The 14940-nt window shown below is 40.5% G+C and overlaps 1 protein-coding gene across 30 annotated transcripts in view; it reads left to right on the plus strand.

Annotated features, from left to right (window-relative positions):
- Nucleotides 1-14940, plus strand: part of DOCK9 (dedicator of cytokinesis 9) — a 281552-nt gene that overhangs the window by 226636 nt on the left and 39976 nt on the right. For 20 of the 30 annotated variants that reach the window (XM_080662392.1, XM_080662395.1, XM_080662401.1 and 17 more), the window contains 5 exons: nucleotides 113-246; nucleotides 2248-2362; nucleotides 5949-6015; nucleotides 7366-7413; nucleotides 10239-10306. In XM_080662392.1, the coding sequence (XP_080518518.1) occupies nucleotides 113-246; nucleotides 2248-2362; nucleotides 5949-6015; nucleotides 7366-7413; nucleotides 10239-10306 (432 nt within the window). Of the gene's footprint in view, nucleotides 1-112; nucleotides 247-2247; nucleotides 2363-5948; nucleotides 6016-7365; nucleotides 7414-10238; nucleotides 10307-10866; nucleotides 10911-14940 lie in introns of all 30 variants that reach the window. The other 10 variants (XM_080662408.1, XM_080662400.1, XM_080662397.1 and 7 more) reach the window with 1 other exon arrangement.

Consider the following 14940-nt stretch of genomic DNA (forward strand, 5'->3'; position numbering starts at 1 on the left):
AACAAGGAAAAAAAAAAAAAAGTCACGTAAAAGTAATTTTTCTTTGTTTGGTGCTTATCTGTCCTTTGTTCTGTCTCACCTAAACTTTGTTCTTGGCTTAATTCTCATTTAGCTTCTCCGTATACAACTTCAACTCCAAATATCAACAGTGTGAGAAATGCTGATTCAAGAGGATCCCTCATAAGCACCGATTCAGGGAACAGCTTTCCTGAAAGGAATACTGAGAAAAGCAATTCCCTGGATAAGGTAATTTCTTTTCAGATATAATGTGTTTCTTATTACAAATAGATTTAGCCCAAAGTAAACCTATTTCATGTTCTAGTGTTCATTGTGTGACCTTTAAAACAAAACAAAACAAAACAAACACAAAAATGTCAGTTAATATGGAGTAAATTGTCAGAGCATTAACTAAGAATGGGGCCCATTCCCCCTGCTTCCTGTTTCCAGAATGCCAGATTAGGGCAGTGTTTACAGTCTGGCAAGTGGTTCTGGCAGGTTGGACAACTAGGGAAATCAAAATGCCACTCATTTAGAATCCCCGTGGTCTGTATGCCGGAGAACACCGTTTACAACACAGCTGTCCATACACTCGGGCATCAGTTCCAAAGCCAGCTCCAGGAAAGATTAATCGGTCCTACAGTGATTCCGGGGTAAGGCTTTATTTCAAATCACTCTTTTCACACTGCCCAACTCCAGCCCAACAGATCTTCCTCATATTAAACCTTCTGTCTTGAAATGACTAAGGCTCCGACTATTTGGAACTTTGTGGGAATGGATAAAGCTTGGATGTAAACCTGGAACCGTGACAGGTTGGTCTCACTTGGCCACTGTTGTCCTAATTTATTTCAAGGTATAGGCAAGCGCATGTACGTTGAATAAACAGGTGAACCATTTAGGGATGTATTCCTAGCTCTCAGAAACATGGGACACATCCTTCCTCGGCACCAGGTTCGTCATCTCATCGCCCGTTTCCGTGGCTGGCATTGACATGACTGTCCGTAACTGCAGTGTGTAGAGGTGTGCACATCGCAATGTGGGGTGTATCATGACCTGTCGAACTTTTCCCTTGACCCTGACATGCCTTTGCGTGTAGAGGGAGAAGCTGCTCAGGAGGCACTCTGCCTGCATCATACGCAGCCCTGGCGAGGAGGAGGAGGAGAGCTGCCAGTCAGCCAGGAAACACCGGGTCACTGTGGATTTCTCCCTTCTCACGATCCCGCCTTTGCCAGAGGAAACCTTGCATGCAGCACCTTTCCTCTCGCTGCAGGAAGCGCCGAGTCCTCCCAGCGGCTCTGAGGAAGTGGGTGGGCCAGGTGATGGATCTGCACCCGGTTTTGCCACTAACTGCTCCCATATTCCTTCCTTGACTACAAATATTCATGGATGTTATGAATTAGACCTGTTTATCATATTTTTTTTCAATTGCCCACCAGTACCTTGAATGAGCGATAGCTTTTCACAGATATTTCCACTTTGGTATTTGACAAAAATTTCCCTGACTTCAATTGGAAATATAACTTTGAGGATTTTTAAATCTTCCGTGTTTTTATCATGAGATGCGATTCTTGTTATTTTTTATTTTTTATGTGAACCCTTTGAACTTGTGAACCTGCTGTCTAGTGGCAAAACTGCCCTCGCCCTGCATCCTGAGCTTTCTGGCGTTTGCGGTGTTGAGCTAAGCTGATGATGGAATGACCTCACCAGTTTAGGGTCTTTGGCAGTGCTGTGCTGAGGGGACCCCAGTTTTTCCTGTCAGGCGCCTGCCCATGGTTTTCTCCCAGGGTGCCCCATGATGTAACTGAATGGCAGCAACTCAGCCCCAGGCTTTTGTGGCTGGTACTCAGCAGCACCATAGACTTGTGCTGTCTCAGCCACTGACATTTTCCCGAGGATGTGGTTGGTTTTGCAGTGTCTTCTGAATCATCATTCCTGCTTTTCTGCATGAGGTTTTACTTGGCATTTCAGAACTAAGCTGGTAACTCAACGATGGTTATCCAGGTGGAAAGGCTGGTGCCTCTGGCTTGTCCCTTACAAGAGTGTGAGCAGGAGACAAGCCAGAGCTTGTGTGGAGCAGCACGTGTGTGTATTCGGGGAAGGCGCCTGTTGTTTGTCGACAAATTATACCTTCCGATTGGAATGATTGGGCTCAATTCTAAGAACCTTTCTCTTCCAAGGTAGAAAAGTGAAGCTGATTTTGTTTTACCTGCTGTTGAAGGAGAAAAACCCACCTGTATTTCCTTTCTTTAGCACCAACAAAGTGGCACTTTGGGAAATGCCGTGGTTCGCTGTGACAAATTGGACCAGTCCGAGATTAAGAGCCTGCTGATGTGTTTCCTCTACATCTTGAAAAGCATGTCTGATGGTAGGTAAAAATGGAGATGTCTGCTTTACTTTCCTTGTTTCAGTGTTTGGGTTATTTTTTAAAGATTATAATTGGTTGAAAGGATATAAGGATTTAAAACTATTTTCTTCCTTGTTTGAAAAACATGTTGATTTTCTAAATGGAGTAGAAATAAAAGTCTTAATTTGGAAAAGTATTTTTATTATTTTATTCTAGAAAATGAGTTCTAAAATGTGAATGGGACTATTTTATACATTTATATTGAACTCAGACCGACCATCTTAACTAAAGGAGGCAGCCGCAGAAAAGCAAAGCAGCTTTTTTATTTTGTTTTAAATGTCATTGTCTAAACAAACATACTGGCAACTTGCACAACTCTATTAGTCTGTCTCTTGAATGAGAAAATACGGTGTTGTGGAACCGCAGCGTCTCTTCCATTTAGAGTGTGTGACATTGCTGGCTTTACCGGAAGCAAATTGTGTTATTAAAATATCCTCTCCTGAGGATAGCTTTTCCATTGCTCTTCAGAGAGAGTAGAGAGGAGGTTAAGAGGAGGGGAGAGGTAGAGGAACACTGATTTGAGAGAGACACATCTATTCGTTGCCTCCCGCACATGCCCCTCTGGGGGCAGGGAGTGAACCCGAAATCCAGGCCGTGCCCTTGACCGGGAATCAAGCCCGAGACTTGTAGGTCTGTGGGCTGATGCTCTTAACAACTGAGCCACAACAGCCAGGGTGTTTCTTTTATAGCAAGCTTCCATTATAGCAGCAATGCAGCCTGATCTTACAACTCAGACTTTAGGAATAGCGTACCTGTCCTTCAAGTGCTTCAGGACTGGGTTATTTTATTCTTATGTCAGTTTGTTACCTTTAAATAACTAGTTTAAAAAAAGGACAAACAAGGTTTTCTTTGATGACCAAATGCAAGAGAACTGGGCACTTACTCTGATATTTGGGTTATGAAGTTGAAATTCTTTTCATTAAGTCAAAAGTTCTAAACTTTCTGTTATGGTAGTGACTTTTAGCCAGCTATGATCCTGTTTTTCCTTTGTTGAAAGATTTTTTTTAATATTTTAAGTTTCAAATAATATGATTTATAACATAACTGCTTTTTAAAGACAAATACCAGAAATTTTGTATCCAAGTGAAAGTTCCTTTAAAGTTGGCCTTTTGGAAGGCCATGCACAGATTTTAAGATACAACAACCTCTTCAAAAGAGTTTTATAATATTTTTTAAATTACCTGAAGTTATTTATTCCTTCCCTTTATAATTAGAGTTTTTTGTTTGTCATGTTTCAGAAATCTTCACCTATCTCTAGGATTTAAAACTCTATATTTAAAATATTCTCCTATATTTTCTTTAAAATCTCTATTATTTAAATTTTCACATTTAAATCTTAGCTACCAAGAATGGATTTTTGTGTATGGAGTCGGGTAGGGGAGAGATAGTCTTTGGCATAGTTTACCAGACAGACAACCAAAATCAGTTGTGTAACTCTGTGTATTCTTTCCTTTATTCCACACTTAACGAGTACCTTCCACATGCTGGGCCCTCACTCTCTGTACCTTCTTGTGCCCCCTCCCTTCTTCATGGAGGTTGCTTGCTCTTTGCCCTCTTCTCAGCCAGTAGCTTGGCCACTGGCTGGCCACACATGTCTGCAAGTTGACCTAAAGAGGCCCCCCAGCATTCAGTTGACTCCCTGGGTTCAACACCAGGATGACCAGGTTCAAGTAACCAGAGTCTGTCCCTCTGGAATCTAAACTCAAAACCCCTGAAAAATGGAAGCTCCCTGATCCACCCTTGTTACTGGCCCAATACAGCTTTTAAAATCAGGTGTACTAATTTTGAGAATGACTTGACTTCCCTGAGCCTTCACTAGCTTCTCTGTAAATTGGAACTCTCTGCCTCCGATTGTGGTGAGAATTTGATGGCATACTGTATGTGACATCATGAGACCACCTAGCACAGTGCCCCCACATAACAGATTCTCAGTCTATATCTCCTGGCTTCCCCGTATGTCACCGTTCCTGACATTGCAGAGAAACAGTCCAAGGCCATACATCTTCATGAGCCATCAGCATCTCCACAGCCACCTTCTCACTCAACCTCAGGCCCCAAAATCAATGTCTCAGCGAGAAATCTCTTCACCTGTTTCTCAACCTCAATGTAAAATACTATAAAAATGTAAAAATATTTAACTAGCAAATGATAACAGTCTGGGCGGTGTGCTCAATGGTTAAGGAACATACATAGAACATACTTCCTATAAATAAATTGGTAGAACTTGCCTTAATTACAATATGCCAATTACAATGAAGAGTAAGTGTGGGTTCTTCATCAATAGTACAGTGTAGCATTGTGTGGGCAAGCAGGCACTGCTTGTTCGGAGGGCTATTTGGCAGTATCTGTGAAAGTTGTAAATGCACATACCATTTGACACAGCTATTTCACATCTAAGAATTTGTCCTGTAGACGTAGTTGGACAGGTGTGCAAAGACCCATGTAAAAGGATGTTTGTTGAAGCACAATTCATAACAGCATAAGATTAGGGGGGAAACAAGTAAGTGTCTATCAGTAAGAGACTGGCTAAATCAATTATAGTGGAATATTATGCAGCTTGAAAAACATTGAGATAGATCTAGGCCATATTGTTGAATTAAAACTCAAAGGACAAAACAGTGTGTGTAGTGTAGTATGCAGGCTTCCATTTGTGTGTGTGGAGGCCCGATGCACAAAATTCGTGCCCCTCAGCCTGGCCTATGCCCTCTCGCAGTCCGGGAGCCCCGGGGGGATGTCTGACTGAAAGACTCCTGCCACCACGGCTGTGCTTGCCAGCCATGAGCCCAGCTTCTGGCTAAGCTGCACTCCCCCTGTGGGAGCTCACTGACCACCAGGGGGCAGCTCCTGTGTTGAGCGTCTGCCCCCTGGTGGTCAGTGTATGTCATAGCAACCAGTCGTTCCGCCATTGGACCAAAACCAGCTCTTACATCCCCCGAGAAGTCCTGGATTGCAAGAGAGTGCAGGCCAGGCCAAGGGACCCCACCAGTGCACGATTGGAGGCTGGGAAGGGACATGGAAGGTTGGCCAGCCAGGGAGAGACTTCAGGAGGGCTCCAGGGTGTGTCTGGCCCAGCTCACTCAGTTCCGATCGGCTGGACCCCAGCAGCAAGCTAACCTACCAGTTGGAGCATTTGCCCCCTGGTGGCACATCATAGCAACTGGTCAACCAATCGACTGTCTGCCCCCTGGTGGTCAGTGCACATCACAGCAAGCGGTTGAGCAGCCTTAGTGTATCATTAGCATATTATGCTTTGATTGGTTGAACAACCAACCAGATGACCAGACACTTAGCATGTTAGGCTTTTATTATATAGGATAGCACTAGATGATGTATGAAGAAATTAAACATAAAGGTTCAAACGTAGCTTCTTTAGATTGAATAAGCCCGTTGTATGTGTTATCCAGTATAGATTGGTCACTGTGGTTCGTCCTCTGATTATCTGTAAAAGGGGGCAGGGTTTGGAGGCCTACATTCTGAGAGCTCGTCCCATCTCATAATGTACAGAATGCACATCATGATTCTGACCTGATAAATGTTTACTTTCTAGATGCTTTGTTTACGTATTGGAACAAGGCTTCAACATCTGAACTTATGGACTTTTTTACAATATCTGAGTGAGTAGTTTTGTTTTGTTAATTGCCTCTTGATTTTTCCTGGCCAGTGAAGAGGTGTGAAGAATACTGTGTAGTTGAACCAGGAATGCACATCCATACTCTTAAGCTATTTCTCCTGGACCTGATCCCAGCACCTGTTCTCAGGAGCTTATGGACTCAATGGTCAATGACCAACCTTAAATTATTATATATGTGGTTGTTATAAGAGGTAACTACTAGTTCTCTAATGTATAAGCCATTTTAATAAAATAATAGAAAATGTATTAGCCAAGTTGGGTGGATGCTGCATTAAGTTGAGTCTAAATTATCTCAAATAGATGCAGAAACTGAGATAGAAAAATTGCTATAATTTTTAAATGTATGATAAGTAAAATCTTACATATTACATATGTTATCTCATTTTTTCTTTTTAGTCTAAGTTTCTGATTTTCTTTAAGATCATTACACGAATCCACAATCCATTATCCAAAACTGCTGGGGCCAGATGATTTTCAAAATTCAGAATTTTTTTGGATTTTTGAAAAATTTGCATATAGAGTAAACTCCATAAGACCTCAGCAGGGTCTCAGGCAACACCCCACAGTCAAACACATTACTGTTTCTGCAGTAAAAAATTATTTCTGCAGTACTCTGATTATTCACAATCATTGGGTAAATCATAACTATAAGTAGTTTTATGTCTGTTAGTGGGATCCTGATTCGCTGCGAAATGAATTTGCATAAACTCAGTTGGAACCCTAATTGGTTCATAGTCTCATGACTGTTCTCTCTGATGATTAAAGGTGGGAGTTGTCACTTGGTGAGACGAAATTCAGCATCAGAAGAACTTACTGGACATTATTTTAACTGCCTCTTATTAAATATATGCTTTTTAAAAAATTAATATTATGGGTATATTAAAACCAAACAAAAAACGATGTCTGTAAGGGGCCAGTCTATTTACTTAAGCCAAAAGAGAGAGCTCCTTACATAGATTTGAATGAGGACAGATAAGTAACTCAGAGCAGTGCAGTAGGGCATACAGTTTCCATGGTGGTTTCTAAGGCACACTGCCTGGGGTCAACATCTGAACCCTGAGTGGATGGACAGGCCTATGCGTCCGAAGCCTTTCTTCCATGTGGCTTTCACCGCCCACCACAATTCTGGCAGCAGCATAATAAGGGGCCTCCTTTGCAGGTTAGAAATTTTATCTTGGTTTAGAGGGGCCTTCCAGAGAATTCCTGACAACCTGAAGTAGGGGGCTAATAAGAATTTATTGAATGTGTTATTGTTGATGGACTTAAATAAAGCAATGCATTGAAAATAATTTTATCTTCATGTTTTCCTGATAATCTTTCATCCTGTCTGCAGAGTCTGCTTGCACCAGTTCCAGTACATGGGGAAGCGATATATAGCCAGGTACTGTGGGGGTTTCAGCTTCAAGTATTATGTCATTTTCTGTATTACTTGGATCTGGATGTGTGGGAATTGTCATCTGTGGTGATTGGCAGTTGGGATTCTCATAAACAGCCATGAAGACAGTTGGCAGGTTTTTGGATTGCTACCATCAAATCTGTTTGCATTTTTCGCCTACATTCCTTCTGTTTCGTTTTTCTCATGCATGTCTCTTGGAAAGATCCTCCTTTGTGGCCTGTTGCTACACTTCTAGCCTTGCTTCCAAATTCTCCCTCATGTCCTATTCCTTCTGTCTTCTTTTCCTCCTCTCCCACTTCCCCTTGACGTGTCTTCTGGCTCTTTTCTCCTTCCCCAATTATTTCTCTTTCCCTGTTTTACTTTCAAAGGTCTTTTTTATTTCTTTAAGCATTCCGTCTTCCAACTACAAAGATACTAATTACTCATCTAACCACATTCCTTTTTCCTTAATGAGAGAATGTTTTCAGTCCATTTCAAATGTGTTTGGACTTGCACAAAACTCTAAAATTGAGCCTTTTCTCCTCTACTTCTAAGTGAGCTACCCGTGCCCTTTGTTTTTACCCAACCAGAACGCTTTGTGGAGTATCATAAACCCACACTGCCCTGTCCCACAATAAACTCTTGGTTCTGCATTGAGTTTGAGGAGAGCTAGAAACTCATTGCTGACGGGTACCCCGGCAGCTCCTTCTTTGGAGTATTTCCCCGGAGCACATCTTGTTCTTACCAAGTTCTTACCCCTGCCCTGTAGCCATTCAGTGTGTCTGTGTTTTATTCCATGCTGTGTATTCTGTGATAATGTATTTATGGGGTCCTGGTCTAAATATCATATTTTTCTAATGCTATTGTTTTTAATAGTTTAATTATCGGTAAACATTTGTTTTAAGAAAATCTTTAAAATTTAGTTGTAATTGAGATTTTTTTCTCTTACCTATAATTTTGTTTTATAGCAATGAAATAGGAAAGAGATTTTTAATACGTTTTCTGAGTGAAAATTTTGCTTTTTTATGTTAATATTGTTCTTCTCTTGGGATATTTGAGAAATTTTCAGAATTACATTTTATGTTAAGTAAAAGTATATGTTTTCTTTTAAAAAGACCAAATTTAGAGAGAATATTTTATGCTTTTCTCCTATTAATATTTTCTATTTTTAATAGAAATAGGTTGTCACTTAAAGTTCTCTAATCTTATTTTTTTTATTTTTATCATAACAGTAATTTTTACATTTGAGATTTTGAGTACCAAATGCAAGTATACACAAGGTATCCATATACAGTATGTCCCCTTTGACTTTGTCCCGTGGAGATGGGCAGTGTTTTGTAACAAAAAGGCACTGAACCAGGCAAGCTTCCCACCCTTCCTGCACTAACTGTCACCTACGTCACAAGATGGCGTTAGGAAACTATGCAACATAGAAAAAAATGACTGAGAGCTGAACATGTGGGAAGCTGACATTTTTCTGCCCCAACAAAATATTTTAAAATTGGGTTTTGTGAAACTGTTAACTTATTTTTCAGTGGCTATACATTTGATTTTTTAAAAGAAAATCTTCCAACTTCATAAGTACCTTGTATATATTTGCATATAAAAGTATGCATCTTTTGACCATCTTAAAAATGGATGAGCAGGTGATAGTGGAGGGCTGGGGGTGGTGCTTTGTTACGTGCTCTGTGGAAAGGCACGCCATGCTTTTAGAAAATCACCACGGTCTCTGCTGCATGGGAAAATGATTCTGAGCGATGATTTAAACACATCAGTGTTTGCCGTTCACGGTGGTCTGGTTTAATGAGTACTGCGCCTTCTCATTGTGTCACCTTGAAATCACCCAGCAGCATGCTGCCCGATGATATCCCATGCATGCCCTGTTCTACTCCACACGATAACACAATGAGGGAGACGGCTGGCTAAGGGATGGGGACAGGCGTCACTCCAGCACTGGTCTCATTTTTCATCTGCTCTGGTGGTGGTACACAACAGGAATTTAGCTGTTTGATTGCTAACCCAGATCACTTTTCTATTTTCTTTACTTGACTGCTGACAAGTTTAACAAAGTGTGTGGCTCTTCTCCTTCCTGCCTGGGTAAGAATAAAGGTGTTAAAACCGCTTCATATAATCTTTCCCATTGCATGTTTGTTCTGTTTCTTCCGATGCATTATTTTAATTTAAAAGCTTTTTTGCTCTTTAATAGCATATATAATTCAACAAGATTTGTGGTGTTTTGGCAGTTGTCAGAACGCTAACTTTAGCACCATGTTGGACTGATGCTCAATTTTTTTCTTTTTAAAAAATATTTTTAATGTGTTTTTTTTTTATTGATTTTTTTAGAGAGACAGGAAGGGAGAGGGAGAGAGAGATAGAAACATCAATGAGAGAGAAACATCATCAATCGGCTTCCTCCTGTACACCCCCTACTGGGAATCGAACCGGTGACCTCTTGCTGCATGGGACGATGCTCAGCCACTGAACCACACCAGCTGGGCTCCATTTTTTTCTTTTTAAGTAGCATTTCTAAAGTACTTTCTAAAACTGGAAGTTCTCTGCTTTGGCTTGGTTTTCGCTTCTCCGTCGTCACTGGTGCTTTGCTGTGAGCCCTGTGTGTCTCTGGCTCACAGACAGGCTCGCTGTGCTTGGTTCTCACGTTGCCCGTCTGCTCTTCGCTGTGTCCTCGCCTCACTAACGCTCCCGGTCTCTCTGCAGTGTAACAAGTCTAACTTTGCTTCTATCCCATTTCACTCATGTTGCAGGAACCAGGAAGGGTTGGGACCCATAGTTCATGATCGAAAGTCTCAGACATTGCCTGTTTCCCATAACAGAACAGGAATGATGCATGCCAGATTGCAGCAGCTGGGCAGCCTGGATAACTCTCTCACTTTTAACCACAGTAAGTCCCATGACATACCATCGTAACAGCCAGCCACCTCATGTGACAGCTCAGAGGGGAGAGCCCCAGGCCACACCACACCACATCACCAACCTGACTTTTCTTCCAGCTCAGAGCAAGTAGGATGAAGAGCTCAAGGCGCAGTTCCCTTCTCGGAGGAGAATGACATAATGTGGACCGTGGTCAACTACGACACTAGACCCTAAAGTGCTAGACCCTTGGCCCCAACCTCTCCGATTGTGTTTTTAAAACAAAATTTGGCAGGTTCGATAGCCAAACATTCTGTGATATTTTTAATTTAATATTTGGATTCATTGCCTGTCGCCAATTTATCATTGATCCCCCCCCATTACCCCTCCACCCCCCAACCCCGCAATGTCTGAGAACATCTGGGTCAGACGTCCTTTGCCCTGATCCCATGCATGTAATTGATCAGCGTCCACATTCTGACATTCCAGCTTAGAATGTATGTTTAACTGCTGTGAAACCATAAAGCCGGTGAATCAATTTGTGAGGGTGTGGAAAAGCCAATAACAAAGTGACTTTTTCTGTGTTTTCAGTGTGAGAAAGATATCAAGTGTGCTTGGAATTTCTGTAGACAATGGTAAGATTTAATCAGGTTGAAGTCTGCTTTCCAAAGGCTGCTTCACTTGCAAATCGAGACCTTTTGTTCATCTTGCCTTCCTAACTTTGGTGCTTTCTAACTTCACAGTAGAGACTCTGCCAAAATGTGGGCCCATATTTTTTACTTTTTTTCACTCACCAGAGGGGATGTGCTGTTCCTAAAATTTAAGTGTTTCATTTTCTTAAGGGTTTCTCAAAGCAGAAAACCTAAAAGATATCAATCATGCAGCACTTTGAAAACTAACATGATCATTTATGATAAATACCATTTCCGTTAGTGGTGTGTTCTCTGAATTGTTCCATCTTTTCTCCAAGCATGACATAGCTAGTTATTGTTCTATCTAGACCATGTTTGTGCTCATTTTAAGTAATGTCTTTAATACATGGTTATTAATATCTCATCATCATTTCTAATCATAAGAACTCCATTCACTGTAACTTCCATACCTCTTTCTTAATGTAGGCCAGGAGTAAAGACAATATTCCCATCACATTACATTGATAATACAGCTGACCCTTGAACAACATGGGAGCCAGGAGCAAAATCACCCTCACAGTCAAAAATCCTCGTATAAGTTTTGACTCCGCCAAAATTTAACTACTAATAGCCTATGGTTGACTGGAAGCCTTATCGGTAACACAAACAGTTGATTAACACATATTTTATATAGTATATACTGTATTCTTGCAATAAGTTATCTAGAGAAAGTAATGTTATTAAGAGAATCATAAGAGAAAATGCATTTACAGTGCTTATTGGAAAAAAAAATCTTCCTATAAGTGGACCCATGCAGTTCAAACCTGTATTGTTTCAGGATCAGCTGTAGGTCAAAGTAAGAAAGCTGAGGAATCAAAATACAGCAGCTTCCCATTCTTCCTCCCCCGACCACATTAAATGTAATGGGCATTGCCTCTATAAAATTCTAGGCTTAATTTAAATCAGTATTGTGCCTGCCACATACTGCATTGGTAGCTTGCAAACGCTAGTGCTGAGTTCTGACTGAGCTGTCGAGAGTGCGTTAGTGACACGGCTACATCTGCTGTCCTTGATTGTCCAACATCGTGACGGTTAGGGCTTCCCTAGCTCTGCAGTCAAGGGATGGAAGCGAATAAAACAATGAGTTTTGTTATGTTCATTTCCTAGTTAACAAACAGAAATTAAAGTTCCACTAAGCTTCAGGACCTGCTCCACTGCCTTAGCCCAGACCATTTATAACACAGGGACTGCCTCCCTGTCAGTTGACATAAATATTTAACTGTTAACACATTTTTTAAAAGAATCATAAGCAGACTAAGGCCCCACCTCCAAAGATAATCATTTAGGAAACGCAGAAAACAAACAGAAATAAGAGACCAACAGTCGAATAACTAATCCACTAATGTGCCGCAGCTCCTCCCACTACGAATGGACTTTGCGGTGGTGCCTTGAACTGGAGGAGAGAGACAGCTGGCTGGGTTCTGCTGCCAAAAACCACATTGTTAACACAGTTGATCTCCGTTCTCTCTTCCTGCTGCCCACAGAGAGCCTGGCCTTCTTGCCTTTCTCCTCCTTCATCCTGGAGTTTTTTCTTTAGTCCGTTTTCAGGGACACTAATTCTCAATCAGTTTCTTCTTCTGCCTTCCCAATACACAGCGTGTAGCTGATTCTTTTACCTTTCGCCTGTGTTCCTACAATTCCTGCTCATTCCCAAGTGGTTCTGACGTCTCATAGTCCTTGCATCTTCCCCGGGAAGTCAGTCTTCATTATAGCTCTAATTCTGATTCTATGTATTCGGGTGGCTTTCACCCTTCCCTTTTTAGCTTTTTGAGATTCAAATCATTAAATCGGCCAAAAACCACAGAGAAGGGAGTGTGTACCATATGTATACATGTGTATATGTGTGATCATGTATATGTACACACATGATTGTTTACATCTGTACCTAGGCATTTTATGGGAAATTTATAGCCATATATGTCTCTTTAAAAAAAAAATCCTATTTAACAATGAATAAAGTACTTTCTGTTGGGCCAATCAATATGATATAGATATAATCTGTGAGATATTTTCTAGGATGCCAAGTGTAAAATGAATTTATTTTAGAGAAGAATCAAAATAGGAAGAGTCCCCTCTACTCCTATATTTTTTATTTGTTCTGTCATAGTAGGAAAGGTTTTGTCAGCCCTCAGCATGACCAGCAGGGAGCAGCAAAGGACTGTAGAAACTTAATCCAGTGGGGCCAAGTTATACCTTCCTATCACCCATTACTAGAACATAAGAAAAGACATCAGAGGCACTACACATGTCACTCTAGCAGGGACTTAACTTTACTCTTATATTTTAAAAGAATATAATGAAAATGGCAAATCCCCTCGTGGACAATAGTTTTAACTTTTAAAAACATTCGAAGGATAGAGGCTTGTTTGGGTCATTGCCCAGGTACATGAAAGGTAAATGTTTATAACATTAAGACATTGACCAGTTTACTGTAAAGTGCACTCATTGTGTGTCAGTAGAAGAGATCTGTGCCAAGTGACAAGTTGAGAGTGATGGCTGTATGTAGAATATTTTATATAAACCAGGTAATGGGGGGGAAATGACATGAAACGTTTGCAAATAAGTGATGCATTTGCAAAAAAAAAAAAAAAGAAGAAGAAGAAGAAAAAGAAAAGAAACTGTATTTATTTTGATGTTCTACAGTATTCAGTAATATATTAAATTAATTTGCATGCTAATTCACATTCCCCACTGGGGTGGGAAAGAGCAGCCAAGCGGTAGAAATGCTTGAAGAAAACCTGTATTTTCTGTAATTCAACGTAAGAGTTTAAGATCACTGGATTAAGCTGCAGAGATTTAGATTTCAGGTCAACATGGGAAAGCATTTTCTACCTGAAATGCCCATTAGCCAGTATGGGCAGGTGTGAAAACAGATACTGCGTGAGCACCCGGTCATATGAGACCTCATCTAACCCCCAAATTCTTTGATATTTATGAATTGAGAATAGGAAAATGAATATGTGATCATTAAATTTCTTTCTTATACAGAATACTGAATTAATATGAAAAATGCAGATCATGCGTATTCTCTGAAGTAAAATTAGTATTTTCTGCACGGACAATATATATTTAAAAATAGGTGAAACGGGCTGGATGCTTTAAATGTCTGTACCCAAGATGGCAAGTGAAATGCTGTAAAGTCACATTTCCTGGATTCTGAGACATGTTTCTTTGATTCAGAAATGTAATTTTGCACGTTTGCCAGCATTTTCAAAATCAGGTAAATTCTGTGGGGACTCTTCAAGTGTGTAGGCCACCTCATCTATAATAATCACCTGGATACCCTTAGCCAATGTTATCTAGAAAGAGAAAGGACACCAATAAATTCAATTAAACATTTAAATTAAAAAATGATGACTTTTACAAAAGATTTGTAACTTACCAATGCATTTTGGAGAATACATCAACTTGGCAAAGTGCCATTTACCTTTAGTGTGATTGCTACTTATCTGGAGGATTTAATATTATATCCACCTCAAAATAAAAAATAAAAAAAAGAAGAAGAAAGAAAGACAATTCCATGCAGAGAAAGAATGAAAATAATCACCAAAGCAAGTTCCTTGTTATAGATTAACCCAGACTATAAAACTTTATTTGGGGTAAATGGCAGCCCTCGGTAAAGGGTCCTTCTGGGCTGTGTGATAGTTTTGGTTGGTCTAAGAAAAGGTGTAATTTTTTTGCTCCTTCTTTCCCCAGTTTGTGATCATTCTGTTTTCCTCTTTCATTGTCTCTGAATCTTTCCAAACAAACCTCACTGAATGAGGAAATGCCTTGGCTTCGAAGGCAGTACAATACATAGTAGTCCCCAAAATATCCATCTTCCTTTTCTCTGGGAGATTTCTTACCCAAAATGCAGAAATAAAAAGAACCAGAACTAGCATGGTGCCAGGTGTGTTACGTAGGGTCACTAAGGGCACATGGACTGTGCCACAGTGGGAAAATAATGCAGCCCGCAAACACAGGACTTCAACCG

The sequence above is a fragment of the Plecotus auritus genome (assembly GCF_963455305.1).
Source record: "Plecotus auritus genome assembly, chromosome: 3".
Classification (NCBI taxonomy): domain Eukaryota; kingdom Metazoa; phylum Chordata; class Mammalia; order Chiroptera; family Vespertilionidae; genus Plecotus; species Plecotus auritus.